This window comes from Phyllostomus discolor, chromosome 2 (genome assembly GCF_004126475.2).
Source record: "Phyllostomus discolor isolate MPI-MPIP mPhyDis1 chromosome 2, mPhyDis1.pri.v3, whole genome shotgun sequence".
NCBI classification, from domain to species: domain Eukaryota; kingdom Metazoa; phylum Chordata; class Mammalia; order Chiroptera; family Phyllostomidae; genus Phyllostomus; species Phyllostomus discolor.
The window spans coordinates 120,773,748-120,789,035 of NC_040904.2; the positions used below are offsets into that span (position 1 = coordinate 120,773,748).

A 15,288-nucleotide genomic window follows, 5' to 3' on the forward strand; every position below is an offset into this window, starting at 1 on the left:
CGAGGAACAATTGGGGAGCAAGGCAGACCATGTAACCCAGAGTACCAGCACGGGAAAATAAAGCCTCAAAACCTCTGGCTGTAAAAACATGTGGGGATTGTGGGGTGGGAGAAACTCTCAGCCTCATAGGAGAGTTCATTTGAGAGACTCACAGGGTCCTAGGATGTACACAAACCCACCCACCCAGGAATCAGCACCAGAAGGGCCCAATTTGCTTGTAGGTAGCAGGGGAAGTAACTGAAAGCTGCTGAGAGCTGAGCAAGCTGCATTGTTCCCTCTCTGACCCCACTCCCACATATAGCACCACAGCGCAGTGAGGTGGGATGCTGCGTCCTGGTGAATACCTAAGACTCTGCCCCTTACAATGTAACAGGAGAACCAAGACAAAAAAAATACGGCCCAAATGAAGGAAAGGTCGAAGCTCCAAAAATAGAACCAAGCAATGAAGAGATAGCCAACAAATCAGATTCAGAGTTCAAAGCACTGGTGAATCAGGATGCTCACAAAATGGTTAAGTATGGTCACAAAATACAGGAAAAAGTGAAGGCTATGCAAAGTGAAATAAAGAAAAATATACAGGGAACCAACAGTGAAGGGAAGGAAACTGGGAAGCAAATCAGCAATTTGGACCAGAAGGAAGAAATAAACATTCAGAACAGAATGAAGAAACAAGAATTCAAAACAATGAGGAGAGGCTTAGGGGAACCTCCAGGACATCTTTAAACGTTCCAACATCCTAATCATAAGGGTACCAGAAGGAGAAGAGGAAGAGCAAGAGATGGAAAACTTACTTGAAAACATACTGAAGGAGAACTTTCCCAATCTGGCAAAGGAAATAGACTTCCAGGCAGTCCAGGAAGCTCAGAGTGTCCAAAAATAGTTGGACTCAAGGAAGCACAAACCAAGGCACATCGTAATTACATTATGCAAGATGAAAGAGAAGGGAGATTCTTAAAAACAGCAAGAGGAAAGGAGACAGTTACCCACAAAGGAGTGTTCATAAGACTATCAGCTGATTTCTCAAAATAAATCTTGCAGGCAAGAAGGGGCTGGAAAGAATTATTCAAAGTCATGAAAGGCAAGGACCTACGTACAAGATTGCTCTATCCAGCAAAGCTGTCATTTAGAATGGAAGGGCAGATAAATGCTTCCCTGAGAAAGTCAAGTTAAAGGAGTTCATCATTACCAAGCCATTATTATATGAAATGTTAAAGGGACTTAGCTAAGAAAAAGAAGATAAGAAATATGAACAGTAAAATGACAACAAACTCACAACTGTAAAACTGAACCTAAAAAATATACAAAACCAAAAATGAACTAAGCAAACAACCAGAATAGGAACAGATTCACAGAAATGGAGAGCACATGGAGGGTTATCAGTGGGGAATGGGGAGCATGGGGGAAAAGGTACAGGGGATAAAAAGCATAAATGGTGGGTAGAAAACAAGACAGGGAGAGGTTAAGAACAGTATAGGAAATGGAGCAGCCAAAGAATTTATATGTATGACTCATGAACGTGAACTAAAGGGTGAATGCTGGAGGGAGGGAGTGCAGGGTGGAGGGGAGTAAAGGGGAGGGAAAAAATGGGATAATATAATAGCATAACCAATATAATACATTAAAAATATATAGTTTTACTTGTCTCGTCTTTGCACATTATCCAAATTGTTATTTTTGTGCTTTGGGTTCCCTGTGTAGGCAGCCCCAGATTTGCTTTTATTACTTATCTGAGGAGTTCTGTAAAATGTTTTAGACTGATAAATCAAGCAAGTTTCATCACAGCAGTTAGATCATCTTTATTATAAGTATACTTAAAATACTTCAAAATGATAGATTAAATAACATGTGATTATAAGATCTAAAAAGGATGTCAAAGCCTGTGTTCATATTTTAAAGGAACTTTATGCAGTTTGAACACTGTAAATAAACATTGGCAGATGTGCATGTATGTTTCTAATTCATTGTGCTAGAAAAATAGAAGTGTTTAATAATGTTGATATACTTCCTTGTGCTAACATTAACTTAACCTTGTGAACAACAAAGCAGTTATTTATTAGAAAATATTTATGTAACTAAAACAAATAAACCTTTCTTTAGTGAATTTACTATAAAAAACATTTATGTCAGTTAAAATGGAACACAGTAAAAGCTGTGACATTTTGGACAATTGCTAAAATTTGCTAAGTACAGGTTGTGATGAAATAAATTCTCATCCTATGTGATGATGCAGATGTTACTGACAATTTAAACTCAAGTATTTGATCTTATCCCAACACATAATTCTTCGTATATTGTTGTAAGCTGTAAGTTTTGTGAATAAATGTATATCTATAAAGTTTCTTGCCATTCTTGGTTTCCATAATAGTGAGTGTCAATGTTTTCTTCTGTTCCTTCTTGTTCTGAGCCTTCATGACGATCATCCTGATCTTCACTATCAGCATCATCTTGAAATCTCCCTAAAACTTGGGTCTTCAGTTGTATTGTTTGACCATTAATGTTTCTTTGTTCACCATAATAAATACTATGTATATGAGGGAAGCAGAGGAAAATGTATGAGTTTATAGGCTCTCTTAGCTTGTTTTGGTCCACACGAATGTATGTTAAATGGTGGTAATATAGTGGGTCAACAGATGGACACATCACTGTAACATTGATATCTGAAAAATACAAATTAAAAATTAATCCTGCTATATTACATTCATAATCCTATAGTGGACTTTATTAAAATTTTACATAGCTATAGTTTTACTAATTAGAATACTTATAAGTAGAATTAGGCTTAAATATTTTTATAGTAATCAAATAAAATGAAAATAAAACTAAATGAGTTTTATATTATCAAAATAAATGATGACTTCATTGAAAATTTAGTAATTTAATTACTATATTATTAAAATAATAAATTTTAGTAGAAACAGCCTCAAGAAAAAATGAAAATCACCTATAGTCCCCCTACTCAGAATACTCATATTTCTTCATACACTCTACAGTACTACTGTTCCTCAGTATTCAAAGTGATAAAATTTAATAGATAAAACTATAAATTTTATACCTTTCTCTGGGGCCAATTTCTGCATTTGCCTAGCCACACTTCTCTAGGTACTCATATCATATTTCTTCATATACTCTACAGTACTACTTCTCAGTGTTCAAAGTGATAAAATTTAATAGGAAAGGCTATAAACCTCATAGCACTCCTCTCTTGGGGTGAACTTCAAAGCAACTCATTTTCAACAATGTATAAAGCATAGATTTGTAAACACTCTGTCTTTTAAAAATAATGAAATTTTACATACTTTCAATTTCATTATTTTCTAGGTATAGGTGTTGTAAATTTCTTGGAATATAGAATGCTTGCTTCAGTTTATTATGTCCAACATTGAGCTCTACAAGGTTAGAAATATTAAAAATATTATATGGGATGTCTTGTAGTTTGTTGTGTGACATTCTTAGAGCATGAAGTTTTGGAAGTTCATTGAAGTAATTTTCTGGGATAGAAGAAATTGAATTATTTTCTAAAGACAAATACATAAGTGAAGAAGGCAAACCAGGAGGCATTGATTCTAATCTGTTGTTGCATAGGTTGAGCTGCATTAATTTTTCCATTTTGACAAGGTTTTTTTCTTGTAACATAGAATCATCAAGATGATTATAACAGAGATCGAGCATAGTCAAGTTTACTAGCCCATCCACTGCATTTGTCTGCAATCTGGAGATCTCATTGTAACCAAGAAGAAGTCTCTCCAAAGACTTAGGAAGAGGAAATGGAAATTCTTCTAAATTGTTATGCTGTAGGTGAAGTTGTAGTAGATTTGACAACTTAGCAAACACACCGTGATCAATCTTTTGAGATTTAATTTTGTTGTGACTGAGATTGATTTCTTTAAGATGAGTTGCATTGATGAATGAATCTGCAGTCACAGCCTCAATTTCATTGAACTGAAGGTAGACTTGCTGAATGTGTGCCGGAATACTTGGGATACTCTGAAGTTTGCGATTATCACAGTACATGGATGATGGAAAGTTGGGTGGACAGAAGCACTCACTGGCACAGCCTAACGTATACTGATGAAAAGGTACTCCATAGTCTATATTTTGATGAAAATGGAATTCTGGTTGGTAAACGTCATCTGGCTCTTGGTCATAATCTTCATCCCATTGATAACTTTCATATTGGCAATATACTTTGAGTCCAAGCAAGAAGAAAAGTATACATACTGGACTTAAAAAGCCCATAGTCTCTTTTTGTCCTATTCCAAGGAGGAAAGGAAATATATTGTAAGAAAAGTGAATGAAATTTATAAAAATTTTTGCATAAACTGACAGTTACACAAAACATATAATATCTATATATATTGAAATATAAAAAGAATGTTCAGAATGAATGGGCAATACGAAGCCAAAATTAATGTTTATATCACAGTAAGGAGGTTTTTTTCCTTTTTAAAGTCACATGTTATATGGAACCAGACCAAATAACCCTCTTTTAAGAGAATTTCAGTCTGTCTTGCTAGTTTCCTAGACTATAGATTTTCAGTGATAGCATGATGTCTCAACTACAAAGTTGGTGTTTCCTTTACTCTAAATGATGGGTGTTCTCATTGACTATTTGGTCCCTTGGTAATGGCCACTACTGATAAGAGGAGAGACCTGATGTTTTAGTTAGAGAGCTTTTATCTAAGAGTTTCTTTTTTAATATTAACCAGAAGTTTCCCACTCAATTTCTGTTTACTGGTAATGCTTCTTTCTGCCCTTTGAGAAAACATGAAACACTTCCTTTTATGTGAGAGCTTGAGATATTAAAAATAGCTATCGTGTTTCCTCTTCCTGTTCTCTGTCCAAGCCTAACCATGACTTCAGATTTTCCCCATGAAAGTTTCCAAAATCCAGTTATTTCATCTCTGAGTCTACTCAAACAACTAATTCAAATTGCAAAAAGACATACAATATTTACTTTTTACCACTTTTTTTTAGTTTCTAATAGGTTATGCTATACATTTTGCTTACTACCTTCCTAATTTCCTTCTTTCTACTTATATTTTTGAGTTAAGGTTTATATACAGATATTAAAAACACTCTGTGTTGTATCCCAGGAGTTTAGGTCAAGTGGAGAATCAGAGAGACGTGTAATGCATTGAGTAGAAGGGTATGTGTGGGTTGGGCTTATAATGGAAGGAGTGCTCAGCTTGAGAAAAGCAGACAATCAGCACTCATGCTGAAACTTGAAGTTGTAGTAAACGGTGGATTGTGTACTGGATGAGGAGCCTGAAACCCTTCATTTAAGTTCTGGCACTTATGATGATAAAGTCACTTAACATATCTGCCTCTTGCCTCACTAATAAAATTAAGAATTATAAATGCTTGCCTGTTTATCTCATCTGGTAGTTGTTAGGGTCATATGAAGTGTGTTTTGCAAGTTTAAAACGATTCAGATGGAATAATTATGTTGTAAAATAAAAAGAATCATACCTCTTTTTTTCAGAGGCCATGTTTCTCTGTCATCCAGGGTTTCATGAAAAAATGAATGTCTTAACACATTGTATGCAATGAAATGAGTTATATCCTATTTATCTAGAATGGTACTTGTTATTTTTTCATTGGGATAATTTTGAAAATAATTACTTAAATCATTTTCTCTGATAGAATCTCATTTTAGAAAAGCAGTCGTAGACCCTAACATTCCAGTTTTGTGTTTCCTCATCAGAAATTAAAAATTGGAAGATGTAAATTATGTTTATTTGGGAATTGAAGTAGTTATTCAAGTAGAGTCAGAGGCCCTTGATCGTTTTTCTTTCACTTATATTTTCTCTAGTCTTCCTTACCATTCCATGGGTCTTGTCATTATTAGTGCTGCAGCCCCTTCACACTCTGACCACTACCTACTGTCTTTGTAACTTACTCCATGTAGTAACTCTAACTGCAGTAATTCTTTAACTTCAGTGTGACCTAAAATATATCGTTCCTACTATTTTTTCATGGCCTCTTATCCATACCTCCCAGTACACAATTTCTTCTTACCAACCTAGGCCCTAGTGAGTGCATCACTGCCATCATTCCTTTTTACATGCCATAAACTCTCTGGCCCATACTTTACTGGTTACTTCAATTCTCCATCTACTCTCAGCCTAACTCAAGTAGCTGAGACTATTACAAGAAAAAAACAGGACCCTACCAACTGGTTTAACTTTAAATTTATGACCATTCAAATGCTGCCCAGCAGCATCTACTTAGGCATTTCCCTTCCCTTTCTTTTAGACAGGCCTCTAAAACCTCAGTTCCTTGTTGATTTTGAATGATGACCTTGTGTCTTATTTATACTAAGAAAATAGAATCTATCATTCTTATTTATCTAAGAAAATAGAATCAATCATTTACTCTGATATATTTTTTCATTATATATTATTCTTATCCCTATCTATAGAAAATGCCAAAATAGCAATGATTTGATCTTTTTAACCAATCTGTGGTTATTTATTGTTAGAGGGAGGGAGAAAGAGGGAGAAGAACTTCTATGTGAGAGAGAAACATGGATTGGTTGCCTCTCATATGTGTCCCAGTTGGGGGCTGAACCCCCAACCCAGGCATGTGCCCTGACTGGGAATCGAACCAGCAGCCTTTTGGATTGGGGGAATGACATCCAACCAGCTGAGCCACACAGGTCAGGGCAAACAGCCTTTGATTTTGAAACTCATAAAGTTTTCTATTGCAAATCTGAAGAGACTTAATCATTGTTCCTTCTTATGAAGGAATCATTGTTCCTTCTTATCTATGGGATTCATGGAGGATATGCAGTTTGACCAAACTTTGAAGGAATATTAGGGTGCTCGTAGAGGGAAATGGGAAAGATTTCCAGATATAAAAGATGAGCAAAAATATATAAGCAACACAGAGTGGGGTGTTGGGGAACTGGTGGTTAACTGTTGAAGAAACAAAATAAAACTGTTAGAACCAATCTAACCCAAAATCTGGAGGGCCTGAATTCTGACCTAAAGAATTTACACTATAGGTAATATATTACCTAATTTAATGTATTAATATAGTTGAGCTGTGGTGTTCATACAGCAATGTTCATGGATGAAATAGGAGAGAAACCTGGGAGGAGAAGAAGTGAAGGGGTGTGGTCTAATTCCAAGGGGTAGTATTTACTGCTGGCTGATCTAGATGAGGAGGGTGGTGCAAGAAACTCCTCAGTGAGTCTGATTGGAAGTGCCCTTTCATCTGCTGTAGTTAGTGACTTATACTAGATGTTGTATGTGAATTAGGTTAGGAAAGGACCTTGCAACTGCTGGTAGTTACTTAATTTGGTTGAGTTATTCCAGTCAAAGCATGTCTTGAATTATTTCTAGGGGTGAGATCCAGTGCCTAGTGGGGGACACAGAAATGAAGATGTGAAGGCATGGTCCTTTCCATAAAGATCTTATAGTTTAGTGTGTGAGAGGAACACAACACAGCAAACTATATTCTCAGGCAGAGGGAAATATGGTTTATAGCAGAGACACCAGTGCTTTGGGAGTTAATAGCTTAACCCTTCTTGGGGGAGACAGGGAAGTTTTTATAGGCATCATTTGACCCAGGCTTTGGGATGTTAACAGGAATAGGTATAGAAAATCCTAAACATTTTATTCTGTAGTTGATAATAACTTACGTATTTAATTTATAATAATTTATTATATACTCAGTATAGCATACTAATTTTTTAAGTACTTGTCATACTTCATGTCAGTCTCACTGCACCATGGAGTTGGGGTTCTATAAGTTTGCTGTGTCCTAGAAAGGTGAAAGTAGAAGCAGAGGCAGAGATACACATTTGGGTGGGGTCAGGACGTTTAAGAGGGTCTCAGAAGCTTACTGTTAAACAGTTGAACTTTGAAAAGAGTGTTGTTCATCAGAACTCTGAATTTTATTCTTGTGTTAAGAACACTAGCAATCATTAATTAGTAACCTTACATTTGAGGATTAAAATTACAACTCTGTTCAGTAATTATGATAAATTATTGTGAACAAAAAGGAGACCTAGATGATACTTTTGATCCTGAACCTAATTGCATACCTTTAACCTGGAATCAAGACCTTGTGATGAGGGGGTCTCTCTGAAAATAAAGGGATTCTCTTGTCTGTTTCGGTCTCTTTGGCTATCTAAGAAAAAAGGTTTCTCTTCTAAGTCTGAACTCATCATTGTCCTTATCCCTTGAGGAGCATGGACCTGTATCTCAACCTTGTCCTATTCCCTTTTGCCTGGTAGTGTAGCTTTCTGATCTGAAATCCATCCCATCTCCATCCATATGTCCATTATTTTCTATTCCTCTTACTCTTCAAACTTCACCCATGATAGTTTTCCATTACAATCATGTCTTACTTCTTTTCATCTAAATTTTCATTTATCTAATCTCTTCCCAGTCATTTGCTAATAAGCACATTTTGATTACTTCTGATATTTTATGTTCTACAATTTATGTCTTTCCTATAGGATAACTCATAGCAAAACTTTATAGCTCACTGTCAGTCATCTCATTTCCTGACCTCTAATTTTTGACAGAACCTAGTACAATTCACGTTGTATGAGGGATAAGAATTTTGTTGAATGAAAGATTGGTTTAATAAATTATAGATTCCCTCTCATTAATAATACTTATCACTACTAATGTTTGCATATTTCTAGGCATGTGTGTATGTCATCACAGTGATTTCTTGAAATGAACCTAGTCACAAAGAATGTGGCTTCTTCTCTTGTCTATTAAATACGTCTCCATCACAATATACTCTATTAATTTTCCTATTATACTAAGCAATAGAAAAAGAACAAATATGAAAAAGAAAGTAAAATATAAGTTACCAGTTTGAAAAATTATTTGTTAATACGAATTTTTCGTATTATAGCTATAAAAGTTTCTATACCATAACATTTCTCTACCTTGGAAAAAAGCACTCATGCTTTCATCAGGAAAGTTCTGATCAAAATGAGATAGAATTTTGTTCTTGAAAGTTTAAAGTAATTGGAAAGCCGCATAGCATTTTATCGTTTTAAAATAGACTTAATTGTTTTCTCATTATGCCACAGAAACTAGAATATGAGAAACCAAGAATTAGTATATAGTTCAGAATTTTTTTAAAGCAGTTTTAAATTTAACTTTGTAAAATTAGTATGCTGTCACTACTACATCCAAGGCCTAAGGAAATAACACTCTTTTGCTGTTAAAAATATGAAAGTCTCAGAATTATTTTTAGCCATAATACATTTAAATCTTAACCAAAACTCAAGCAAATAGATCCTTTAGTACCAGATAGTACCCTCATATCTTTCCTTTGTGAAAGAGGCAAATAAAAACAAAAATGTTCTAAATACCAGGGATTTGATCAATGGAGAATTTTGAGAAAATTCCTAGTGAAATTTGTATAAATACCCGTCTTCCCTACCACCCCAATCTCTAACACTGCCCCGATGTATTGCTCAAAGTCATTTGTCAGATTTTTGTCACTTAAAGTTGAGAGACAGAAAGAAACAGGAAAATATTCCATTAACCTAAGACTCTTTCATTCACAATGAAAAATATGTAAAAACAAAGATTATTTATTGGATACATCTTAAGTTGAAAATTAAATTCACTTTTAATTCTTTTTTCCCAAATAATTTGGCTAATAAAAGTTTTAATGTAGCTTTTACCAGATACTGCTTACAAAAATTGTGCTTTTATGATGGCTGAAATCTATTTTAATGTTAAACAAATCAAATATACTTTTTTTTTATTTTTAAGAGTAGGAATACTTTCTTAAAAAATTGAAAATTATTTTGTCACCATACCTGTTGAGTTTGCTCTAGTTTTCAGGGGTTGATGAATTTGCAAATCCTGTGAATGAATCAGAAATTCCTAAGTTCTTTAACTCAGTCTCTTAAAAATCCTCAGTAACTGTATGTTTAAATAGGGCTGTCTCTTGAATCACTGTAGCAATTTAAGCAAATATAATCTGCCTGGAAAATGCTTGGGTTGAATTAAAATTATGTTTTTCTTTTCATTATCCAAAGCTTTGTGGGTTTGAATTGAGATGCTTGTGTTCTTGGTAAGATTTCTGTGGCTTACTTCTTTCTTTTCCCCTTAAATTTGCTTTTGAGGTATGGTAAGAATTTCCTCTAATAAGAAAGGCAAACTGAACTAAATGAAACAGCATGTACTGATTACTGTTTTTATTTTCATTTTCGTGCCAAAAGAATTCTTCAAATTAAGGTCCACTGTAACATGGAGCTCAGTGTCTCAGGAATTTAAGGTGGATTCAGAGTAATCTTAAGATCTTGCTTGTCTGATATCCTGTATTCATACTGGTGCTTCCTTTCATTAAGACAAGGAACTAGGATTAGAAACATAGCATTTCACATCTAGTTAATTTTTTAAATGAAATAGATTGTCATCAGTCACACAGATGAAATATATAACTTTTCCATACAAAGAATCATATCCTCTTTTCTATCAGCTATCACCTTCCTCCCAAATATATTCATTAGATTGGCTTATAATAACGTTTGAAATAAAAAATGATCTCTTTGTTATAGAATTGTGTGTTTCGCCTTTATGAGGTATTTCTCTGATTTGCCTGTTTTTAGTAGTATAAGAAATAATTTCATAGTATTGAATAAGATGGAATCAGGAACTTCTGCTGACCAATTACTATTATAAAAAATGTTCTAATTTCTCTAAACTGTCTCTCCTGAAGAGTAGCATTTGACTCCCTAAATGCTACATTTTTATACTAAAGTTTTCATATTTTAAACAGAGAGTTAATTTGTGTCTCTTGGCAGTAAACTTTGAGTTCATTCTTTGGGAGATTCTTTCAAGCTTGTGTAAACTAATAAGGTAAAGTGAATCCTGGAATTTGTTTTGCTTTTCTTTCTCTTTCAAAATTGTGTTTTCTGTTAGGTTTAAAAAAATCACAATATTTATTTTGTTACACTTCAGATTTTTAAAAAGCTTATGGTATTTCAAGTGATGCTTTGGCAATACTGAAAAAAACCTCATCTATTATTTTAGACTTTGGTATGCAAAACGTGGCAGACTATATTTGGGCCAAGATCTCATCTTGTTCCTGATCTTTTCCATATGTTTTCTATTAGTCTTTGTTCTTAAACCTTAGGCTTCCACACTAAGGAGCAGAGAGCAAATCCGTGTACTTAACCAAAAATAATCTTATGTGCCTTTATAGTTATTTATCAAGATAGCTTACATTGAAGTGTCTAGGAAATTTAAATGGGATTGATGGTGTCTAGGAGGCTTAAGTTTGGCAGTGGGGGCGGTGTAGGGGGTGGAAATTGGTGGGAAGGGTGGTTCAAGTCAGGCCTTATAGGAAAAGTAGAAGCTGTGATTGTGACAGTGCACTGTTTTAGTTAGGTGGTTATAATTGAAGCGATTGAGTAGTCAGTTGAATTGGTAAAAAGTCTAAATTATGTTCTGCAATTATAGTTTGATTGAAGCCAATACAGTATCTCAAGCCTAAATAACATATTGCTGGATAGGAAAAGCCTGACTGAGACCTGCTTAATTATGGTAATAAGAATAAATATTTTTCATTTATTTAATAATTTAGTTTATATTTACTGAGCACCAACTTTGTCAAGGCAGTTTTAGGGGCTAAGGACCCAGCAGTAAAAGTCCCTGTTGTCATGGAGGAGGAAAACAGAAAATAAACATATGAAGTGGTGTGAAGTACAACAGAGAAGAATAAAGCAAGGTAGATGGATAAAAACAAATGAGCACAGGTGTTCAGGTCAACACTTCTGACACTGCTGTGATGTGTGCTGGAATGGAATGATCACATAACTGGCCTACGGGAGACCCAGGTATCCCCTGCTACAGGAACATTACAGATAAGCAAGGGGAGGTGGTGGGAACAATCCATGTGGTGATGGATCAGAGCTGGAGACGTCAGTACGAATTCATGTTCAGTTTCATATACATATAGTTGGCTATGTCTAGAAATTTTTATGAATGTTTGTGTGTGTGGATACATGGGCCCGAGTACACACATCTATTTCCTGGCCCTGCTGGCTGAGAGGGCCTAGAAGTAGTGGCATGCTCTCAGCAACAAACACCCAGCACCAACCAAGATCTTGGTTTCTAATACCATTCTCCTATAAAAGAGACCAGGGATCTTTGGAGAAATGTCTGATTCCAGGTCTGGGGCAGGGAATACATAGGATGAGCCTGGAGCATTTTGCAGTGCTAGAAAGTAAGGAGATACTAAGAAGGAAAGAGATATGGGAAATCTGTGTAACTTCTGCTCAGTTTTGCTGTGAATCTAAAACTGCTCTAAAAAATGAAGTCTCTAAAAAATTAATGTTTTAAAAGGGGAAGTTACTATTTTAAATAGTTTGTCAAAGACCTGCATATAGTGAGGCAGCAAGTCAAGTTGATATATAAGAGAGACAAAAGATGCCATGTCTGGTAGTGATCACTTGGTATGATCTAGGTGGAAGTGTGGGGTTATCCTCATAGAGCCTTCTGGGGCCAGCAAGAACAGCATATGCCTCTTACACGCTTGGATGTCTCAGCTTCCCAACATTCTAAATCAAATTATGTTTAGGAGGCAAATATGACACTTAGTTGGTGAGCTGCGTCTATCAGACCACGTAGTCAGCCCTACAGAAATAGTCCAAGCCCTGGATTATTGTGCCCAGCAGACATGGTCCACTTTTGTGCATCTGTCTCCACAGGCTGTGAGGAGCTTATGCTCCTGAATGCATGACTAGCTTCTAGTTCCCTCATCATTTACTCTTCCATAAAATGGTGCCCCCATTCCAACCTAACCCACTCTTTATGTAAGCCAGAATCTTGGGAGTCCTCTAATCAGTGCATCCCAAAATGTGGTGGGAGATTCATCAGTACATGAACTGCTAGGGCTGCTGGTTTAAAAATTCAGGCTCTAGCATCTTTATACCCTTGACCTGCAAAATTAGAACCCCTGAGTATGGGCCCAGGAACTTATATTTTTTACAAGTGTTCTAGATGTTCAAGTGAAATTTAAAAACCACTGATCAAATTGTATCTGAAACTATTTCTGAGTCCTTTGTGTTCTAGCACCTAAATAACTTTTTAGTATGTTTGTACCTCTTGGTATCCACTGCCACAGTCTTTCCAGAGACCAGGTCACCCAGATGTTTTCAGTAATATCTTGACTGGTTTCCCAGGGCTCACGCATCCTCCTTTCCAACCCATTTTCACCACGTTGTCGTGATCACCGGCTGGCAGTGACCGTGGAACGCTGTGGATGGCTTGTCAACTTGCGAGAAAAACATACACAGAGACAACCAGGTCCTGTGGGGAAGTATGAATGGAATGGCCACTCTCTCTGGTGGGGAGAGTGCACTGTTTCCCCGCTGGAGAGGCTTTTTATTGGTTTTGTTTGCATAAGGATTCAGGTACAGCTCATTACTCATTGCTAGGAAGTAAGGATCAAACAATAGGTAACAAGGAGGTCTGAGGGCCTATTTTGAGTCAGGGTCAAAGAGCTGTAAAAAACTTTAAGGAACAAACTTACTTCTTCCCTGGACCCTCAACATTCAACTGAAAGCATTCTAAACAAAGCAGGTTTCACAGGATTTTACATATTCTTTCTTAGGCCTGATCACCTGGGCACCCGCCCTTTTCAGCACAGAGCTGCACCACCCTCTGTCATTGTTTCAGGCTTAGGTGGAGCAAGGGAACTAAGGCAACCGAGAGATAAGGAGATTTTCTCTAAGACGATGAGGACTGAGGCTTTGTCAAAGCCAAGGGGTGAGGGTCAATCACTCCTTTTTGCTGTAGCCCCCAAAGTCCTTTCTTGGGGGCCTCCCATGTGATCATGCCTGTCTTAGGTCATTCTCCCCTTGGGGAATCTTACCCGTCTTTGGCTAACCAACCAAGCATTGGGGGTCAGTTATGAATGAAGCAGCAGAAGCAGCGCTCCTACCAAGGAGATAAGCTTTTGTCTCCTTGCTGGCTTATGGTCCAAGGCCACTCTCTCAGCCTTTGCCTTGGCAGGGGTTACAGCTTCTGATACCAGGCAGGGCGGTCCCCAACACCATGTTCTACATAAAAATAAATATGAATTTTACAAAGCTTCTGCTTAAAATTTTCCAGTGGTGTGTGATATTTTACAATAAGTTCTAAATCAACCTTCACGTTGAGCGAAGCTCTGACTGCCTACCACTTGCCCATTCTTAGACAGCAGACTTGTGTTTATGGGTTGTATCCACACTAACTATCAAGCTTCCCTGCTCCTTACTCACTAATGCCTTGGCATGTGCCTCTGCCTCTTCTTGGAATGCTGTGCCATTATTTGTCTGTTTTCTCCTTTCCACCTAGACTCCCTCTTATGACTGCCATGTCCCCAAATTGTCTGTGTATGCTCAGTAAATATTATTTGATGAATGAATGAATGAATATTCAATACCTTTTAATATTCTGCCTCTTCTCTACATTTGAATATCTTTCTAACTTTTTGATTGTTGGAGGAAAGATGGTCCTGAAAACCTGCCCCATACCATCCCAGAGATAAGTGCTCCTGCATGTTCTCTTGCAGTTGGTTCCTTGACCTCATCTGGTCAGCTGATCAGTGGACTTCATATGTCCTACATAGACTTTTGTTAATATAAAAGCACAAATGCAAAAATGCTGAGAAAAGAAGATACTTGGTAAACTGGTTGACTGAAGTCTATAGAAAAGCGGGAATGAAGAAATGAGTAGTTCTTATCCTTAACACAGCTTCTGGATCACCTTTGGAGGTTTTGAAACTTCAAGCCTGGGTAGAACATACCAATTTTATGTTTAAATGACTCAAAGGTTGAAACGGTAAACATTATTGCCTCTGTTTCTAGTCATAGTGGTTCTGACAACAGATGTCTGCATTTTTTCTCACCCCAATCAGTTATCTGATACCAGCAAGATGTCCTACAGTTTAATTCAATTCTTACACTGTTTGCCTAGAGTTAGTGTCAGATCTAATGCATCAAAGGCTCAGTCCCACACCAACTTTAGACACCAGTTGTAAGTAGTAGGTCTTCAGGTCACTGGCAACTTCTGTCCAACTTGGCTACAAATTGGGGGTTCCCATGACTCACTCCTCAGATTAGGCAATTTGCCATGATAGAACTCAGAGAAGCACTTGATATGTTTACCAATTACTATCTAATAAAACATATTATAAAGGATACAGATGTACAACTAGATGAAGAGCTACATATGGTGAGGCCTTGGAAAGATTCTGAGTGTAGGAGCTTCTGTACCTGTGGAGTTGAAGTTACTGGATGTGTTCAGTAACCTAGAG

General features: G+C 36.5%; 2 protein-coding genes across 3 annotated transcripts in view; one reads left to right on the plus strand and one right to left on the minus strand.

Moving 5' to 3' along the window:
- Nucleotides 1-15,288, plus strand: part of LOC114512850 (centromere protein P) — a 284,496-nt gene that overhangs the window by 87,186 nt on the left and 182,022 nt on the right. The window lies entirely within an intron of this gene.
- OMD (osteomodulin) lies at nt 1,777-10,333 on the minus strand. The gene is made up of 3 exons (XM_028531981.2): nt 9,800-10,333; nt 3,297-4,250; nt 1,777-2,657 (listed from the first exon to the last, which is right to left on the minus strand). The coding sequence occupies exons 2-3, from the start codon at nt 4,234-4,236 to the stop codon at nt 2,329-2,331; spliced, it is 1,269 nt and encodes a 422-aa protein (XP_028387782.1). The 5' UTR covers nt 4,237-4,250; nt 9,800-10,333; the 3' UTR covers nt 1,777-2,328.

What these genes read in the sequence shown, in the direction of transcription:
- OMD (XM_028531981.2), bottom strand. Translation starts at nt 4,236, where the DNA reads ATGGGCTTTTTAAGTCCAGTATGTATACTTTTCTTCTTGCTTGGACTC. An exon ending in AGAAAATAATGAAATTGAAA is followed by an intron (nt 2,658 to 3,296) that starts GTATGTAAAATT and finishes TGTATTTTTCAG; the next exon opens with ATATCAATGTTACAGTGATG.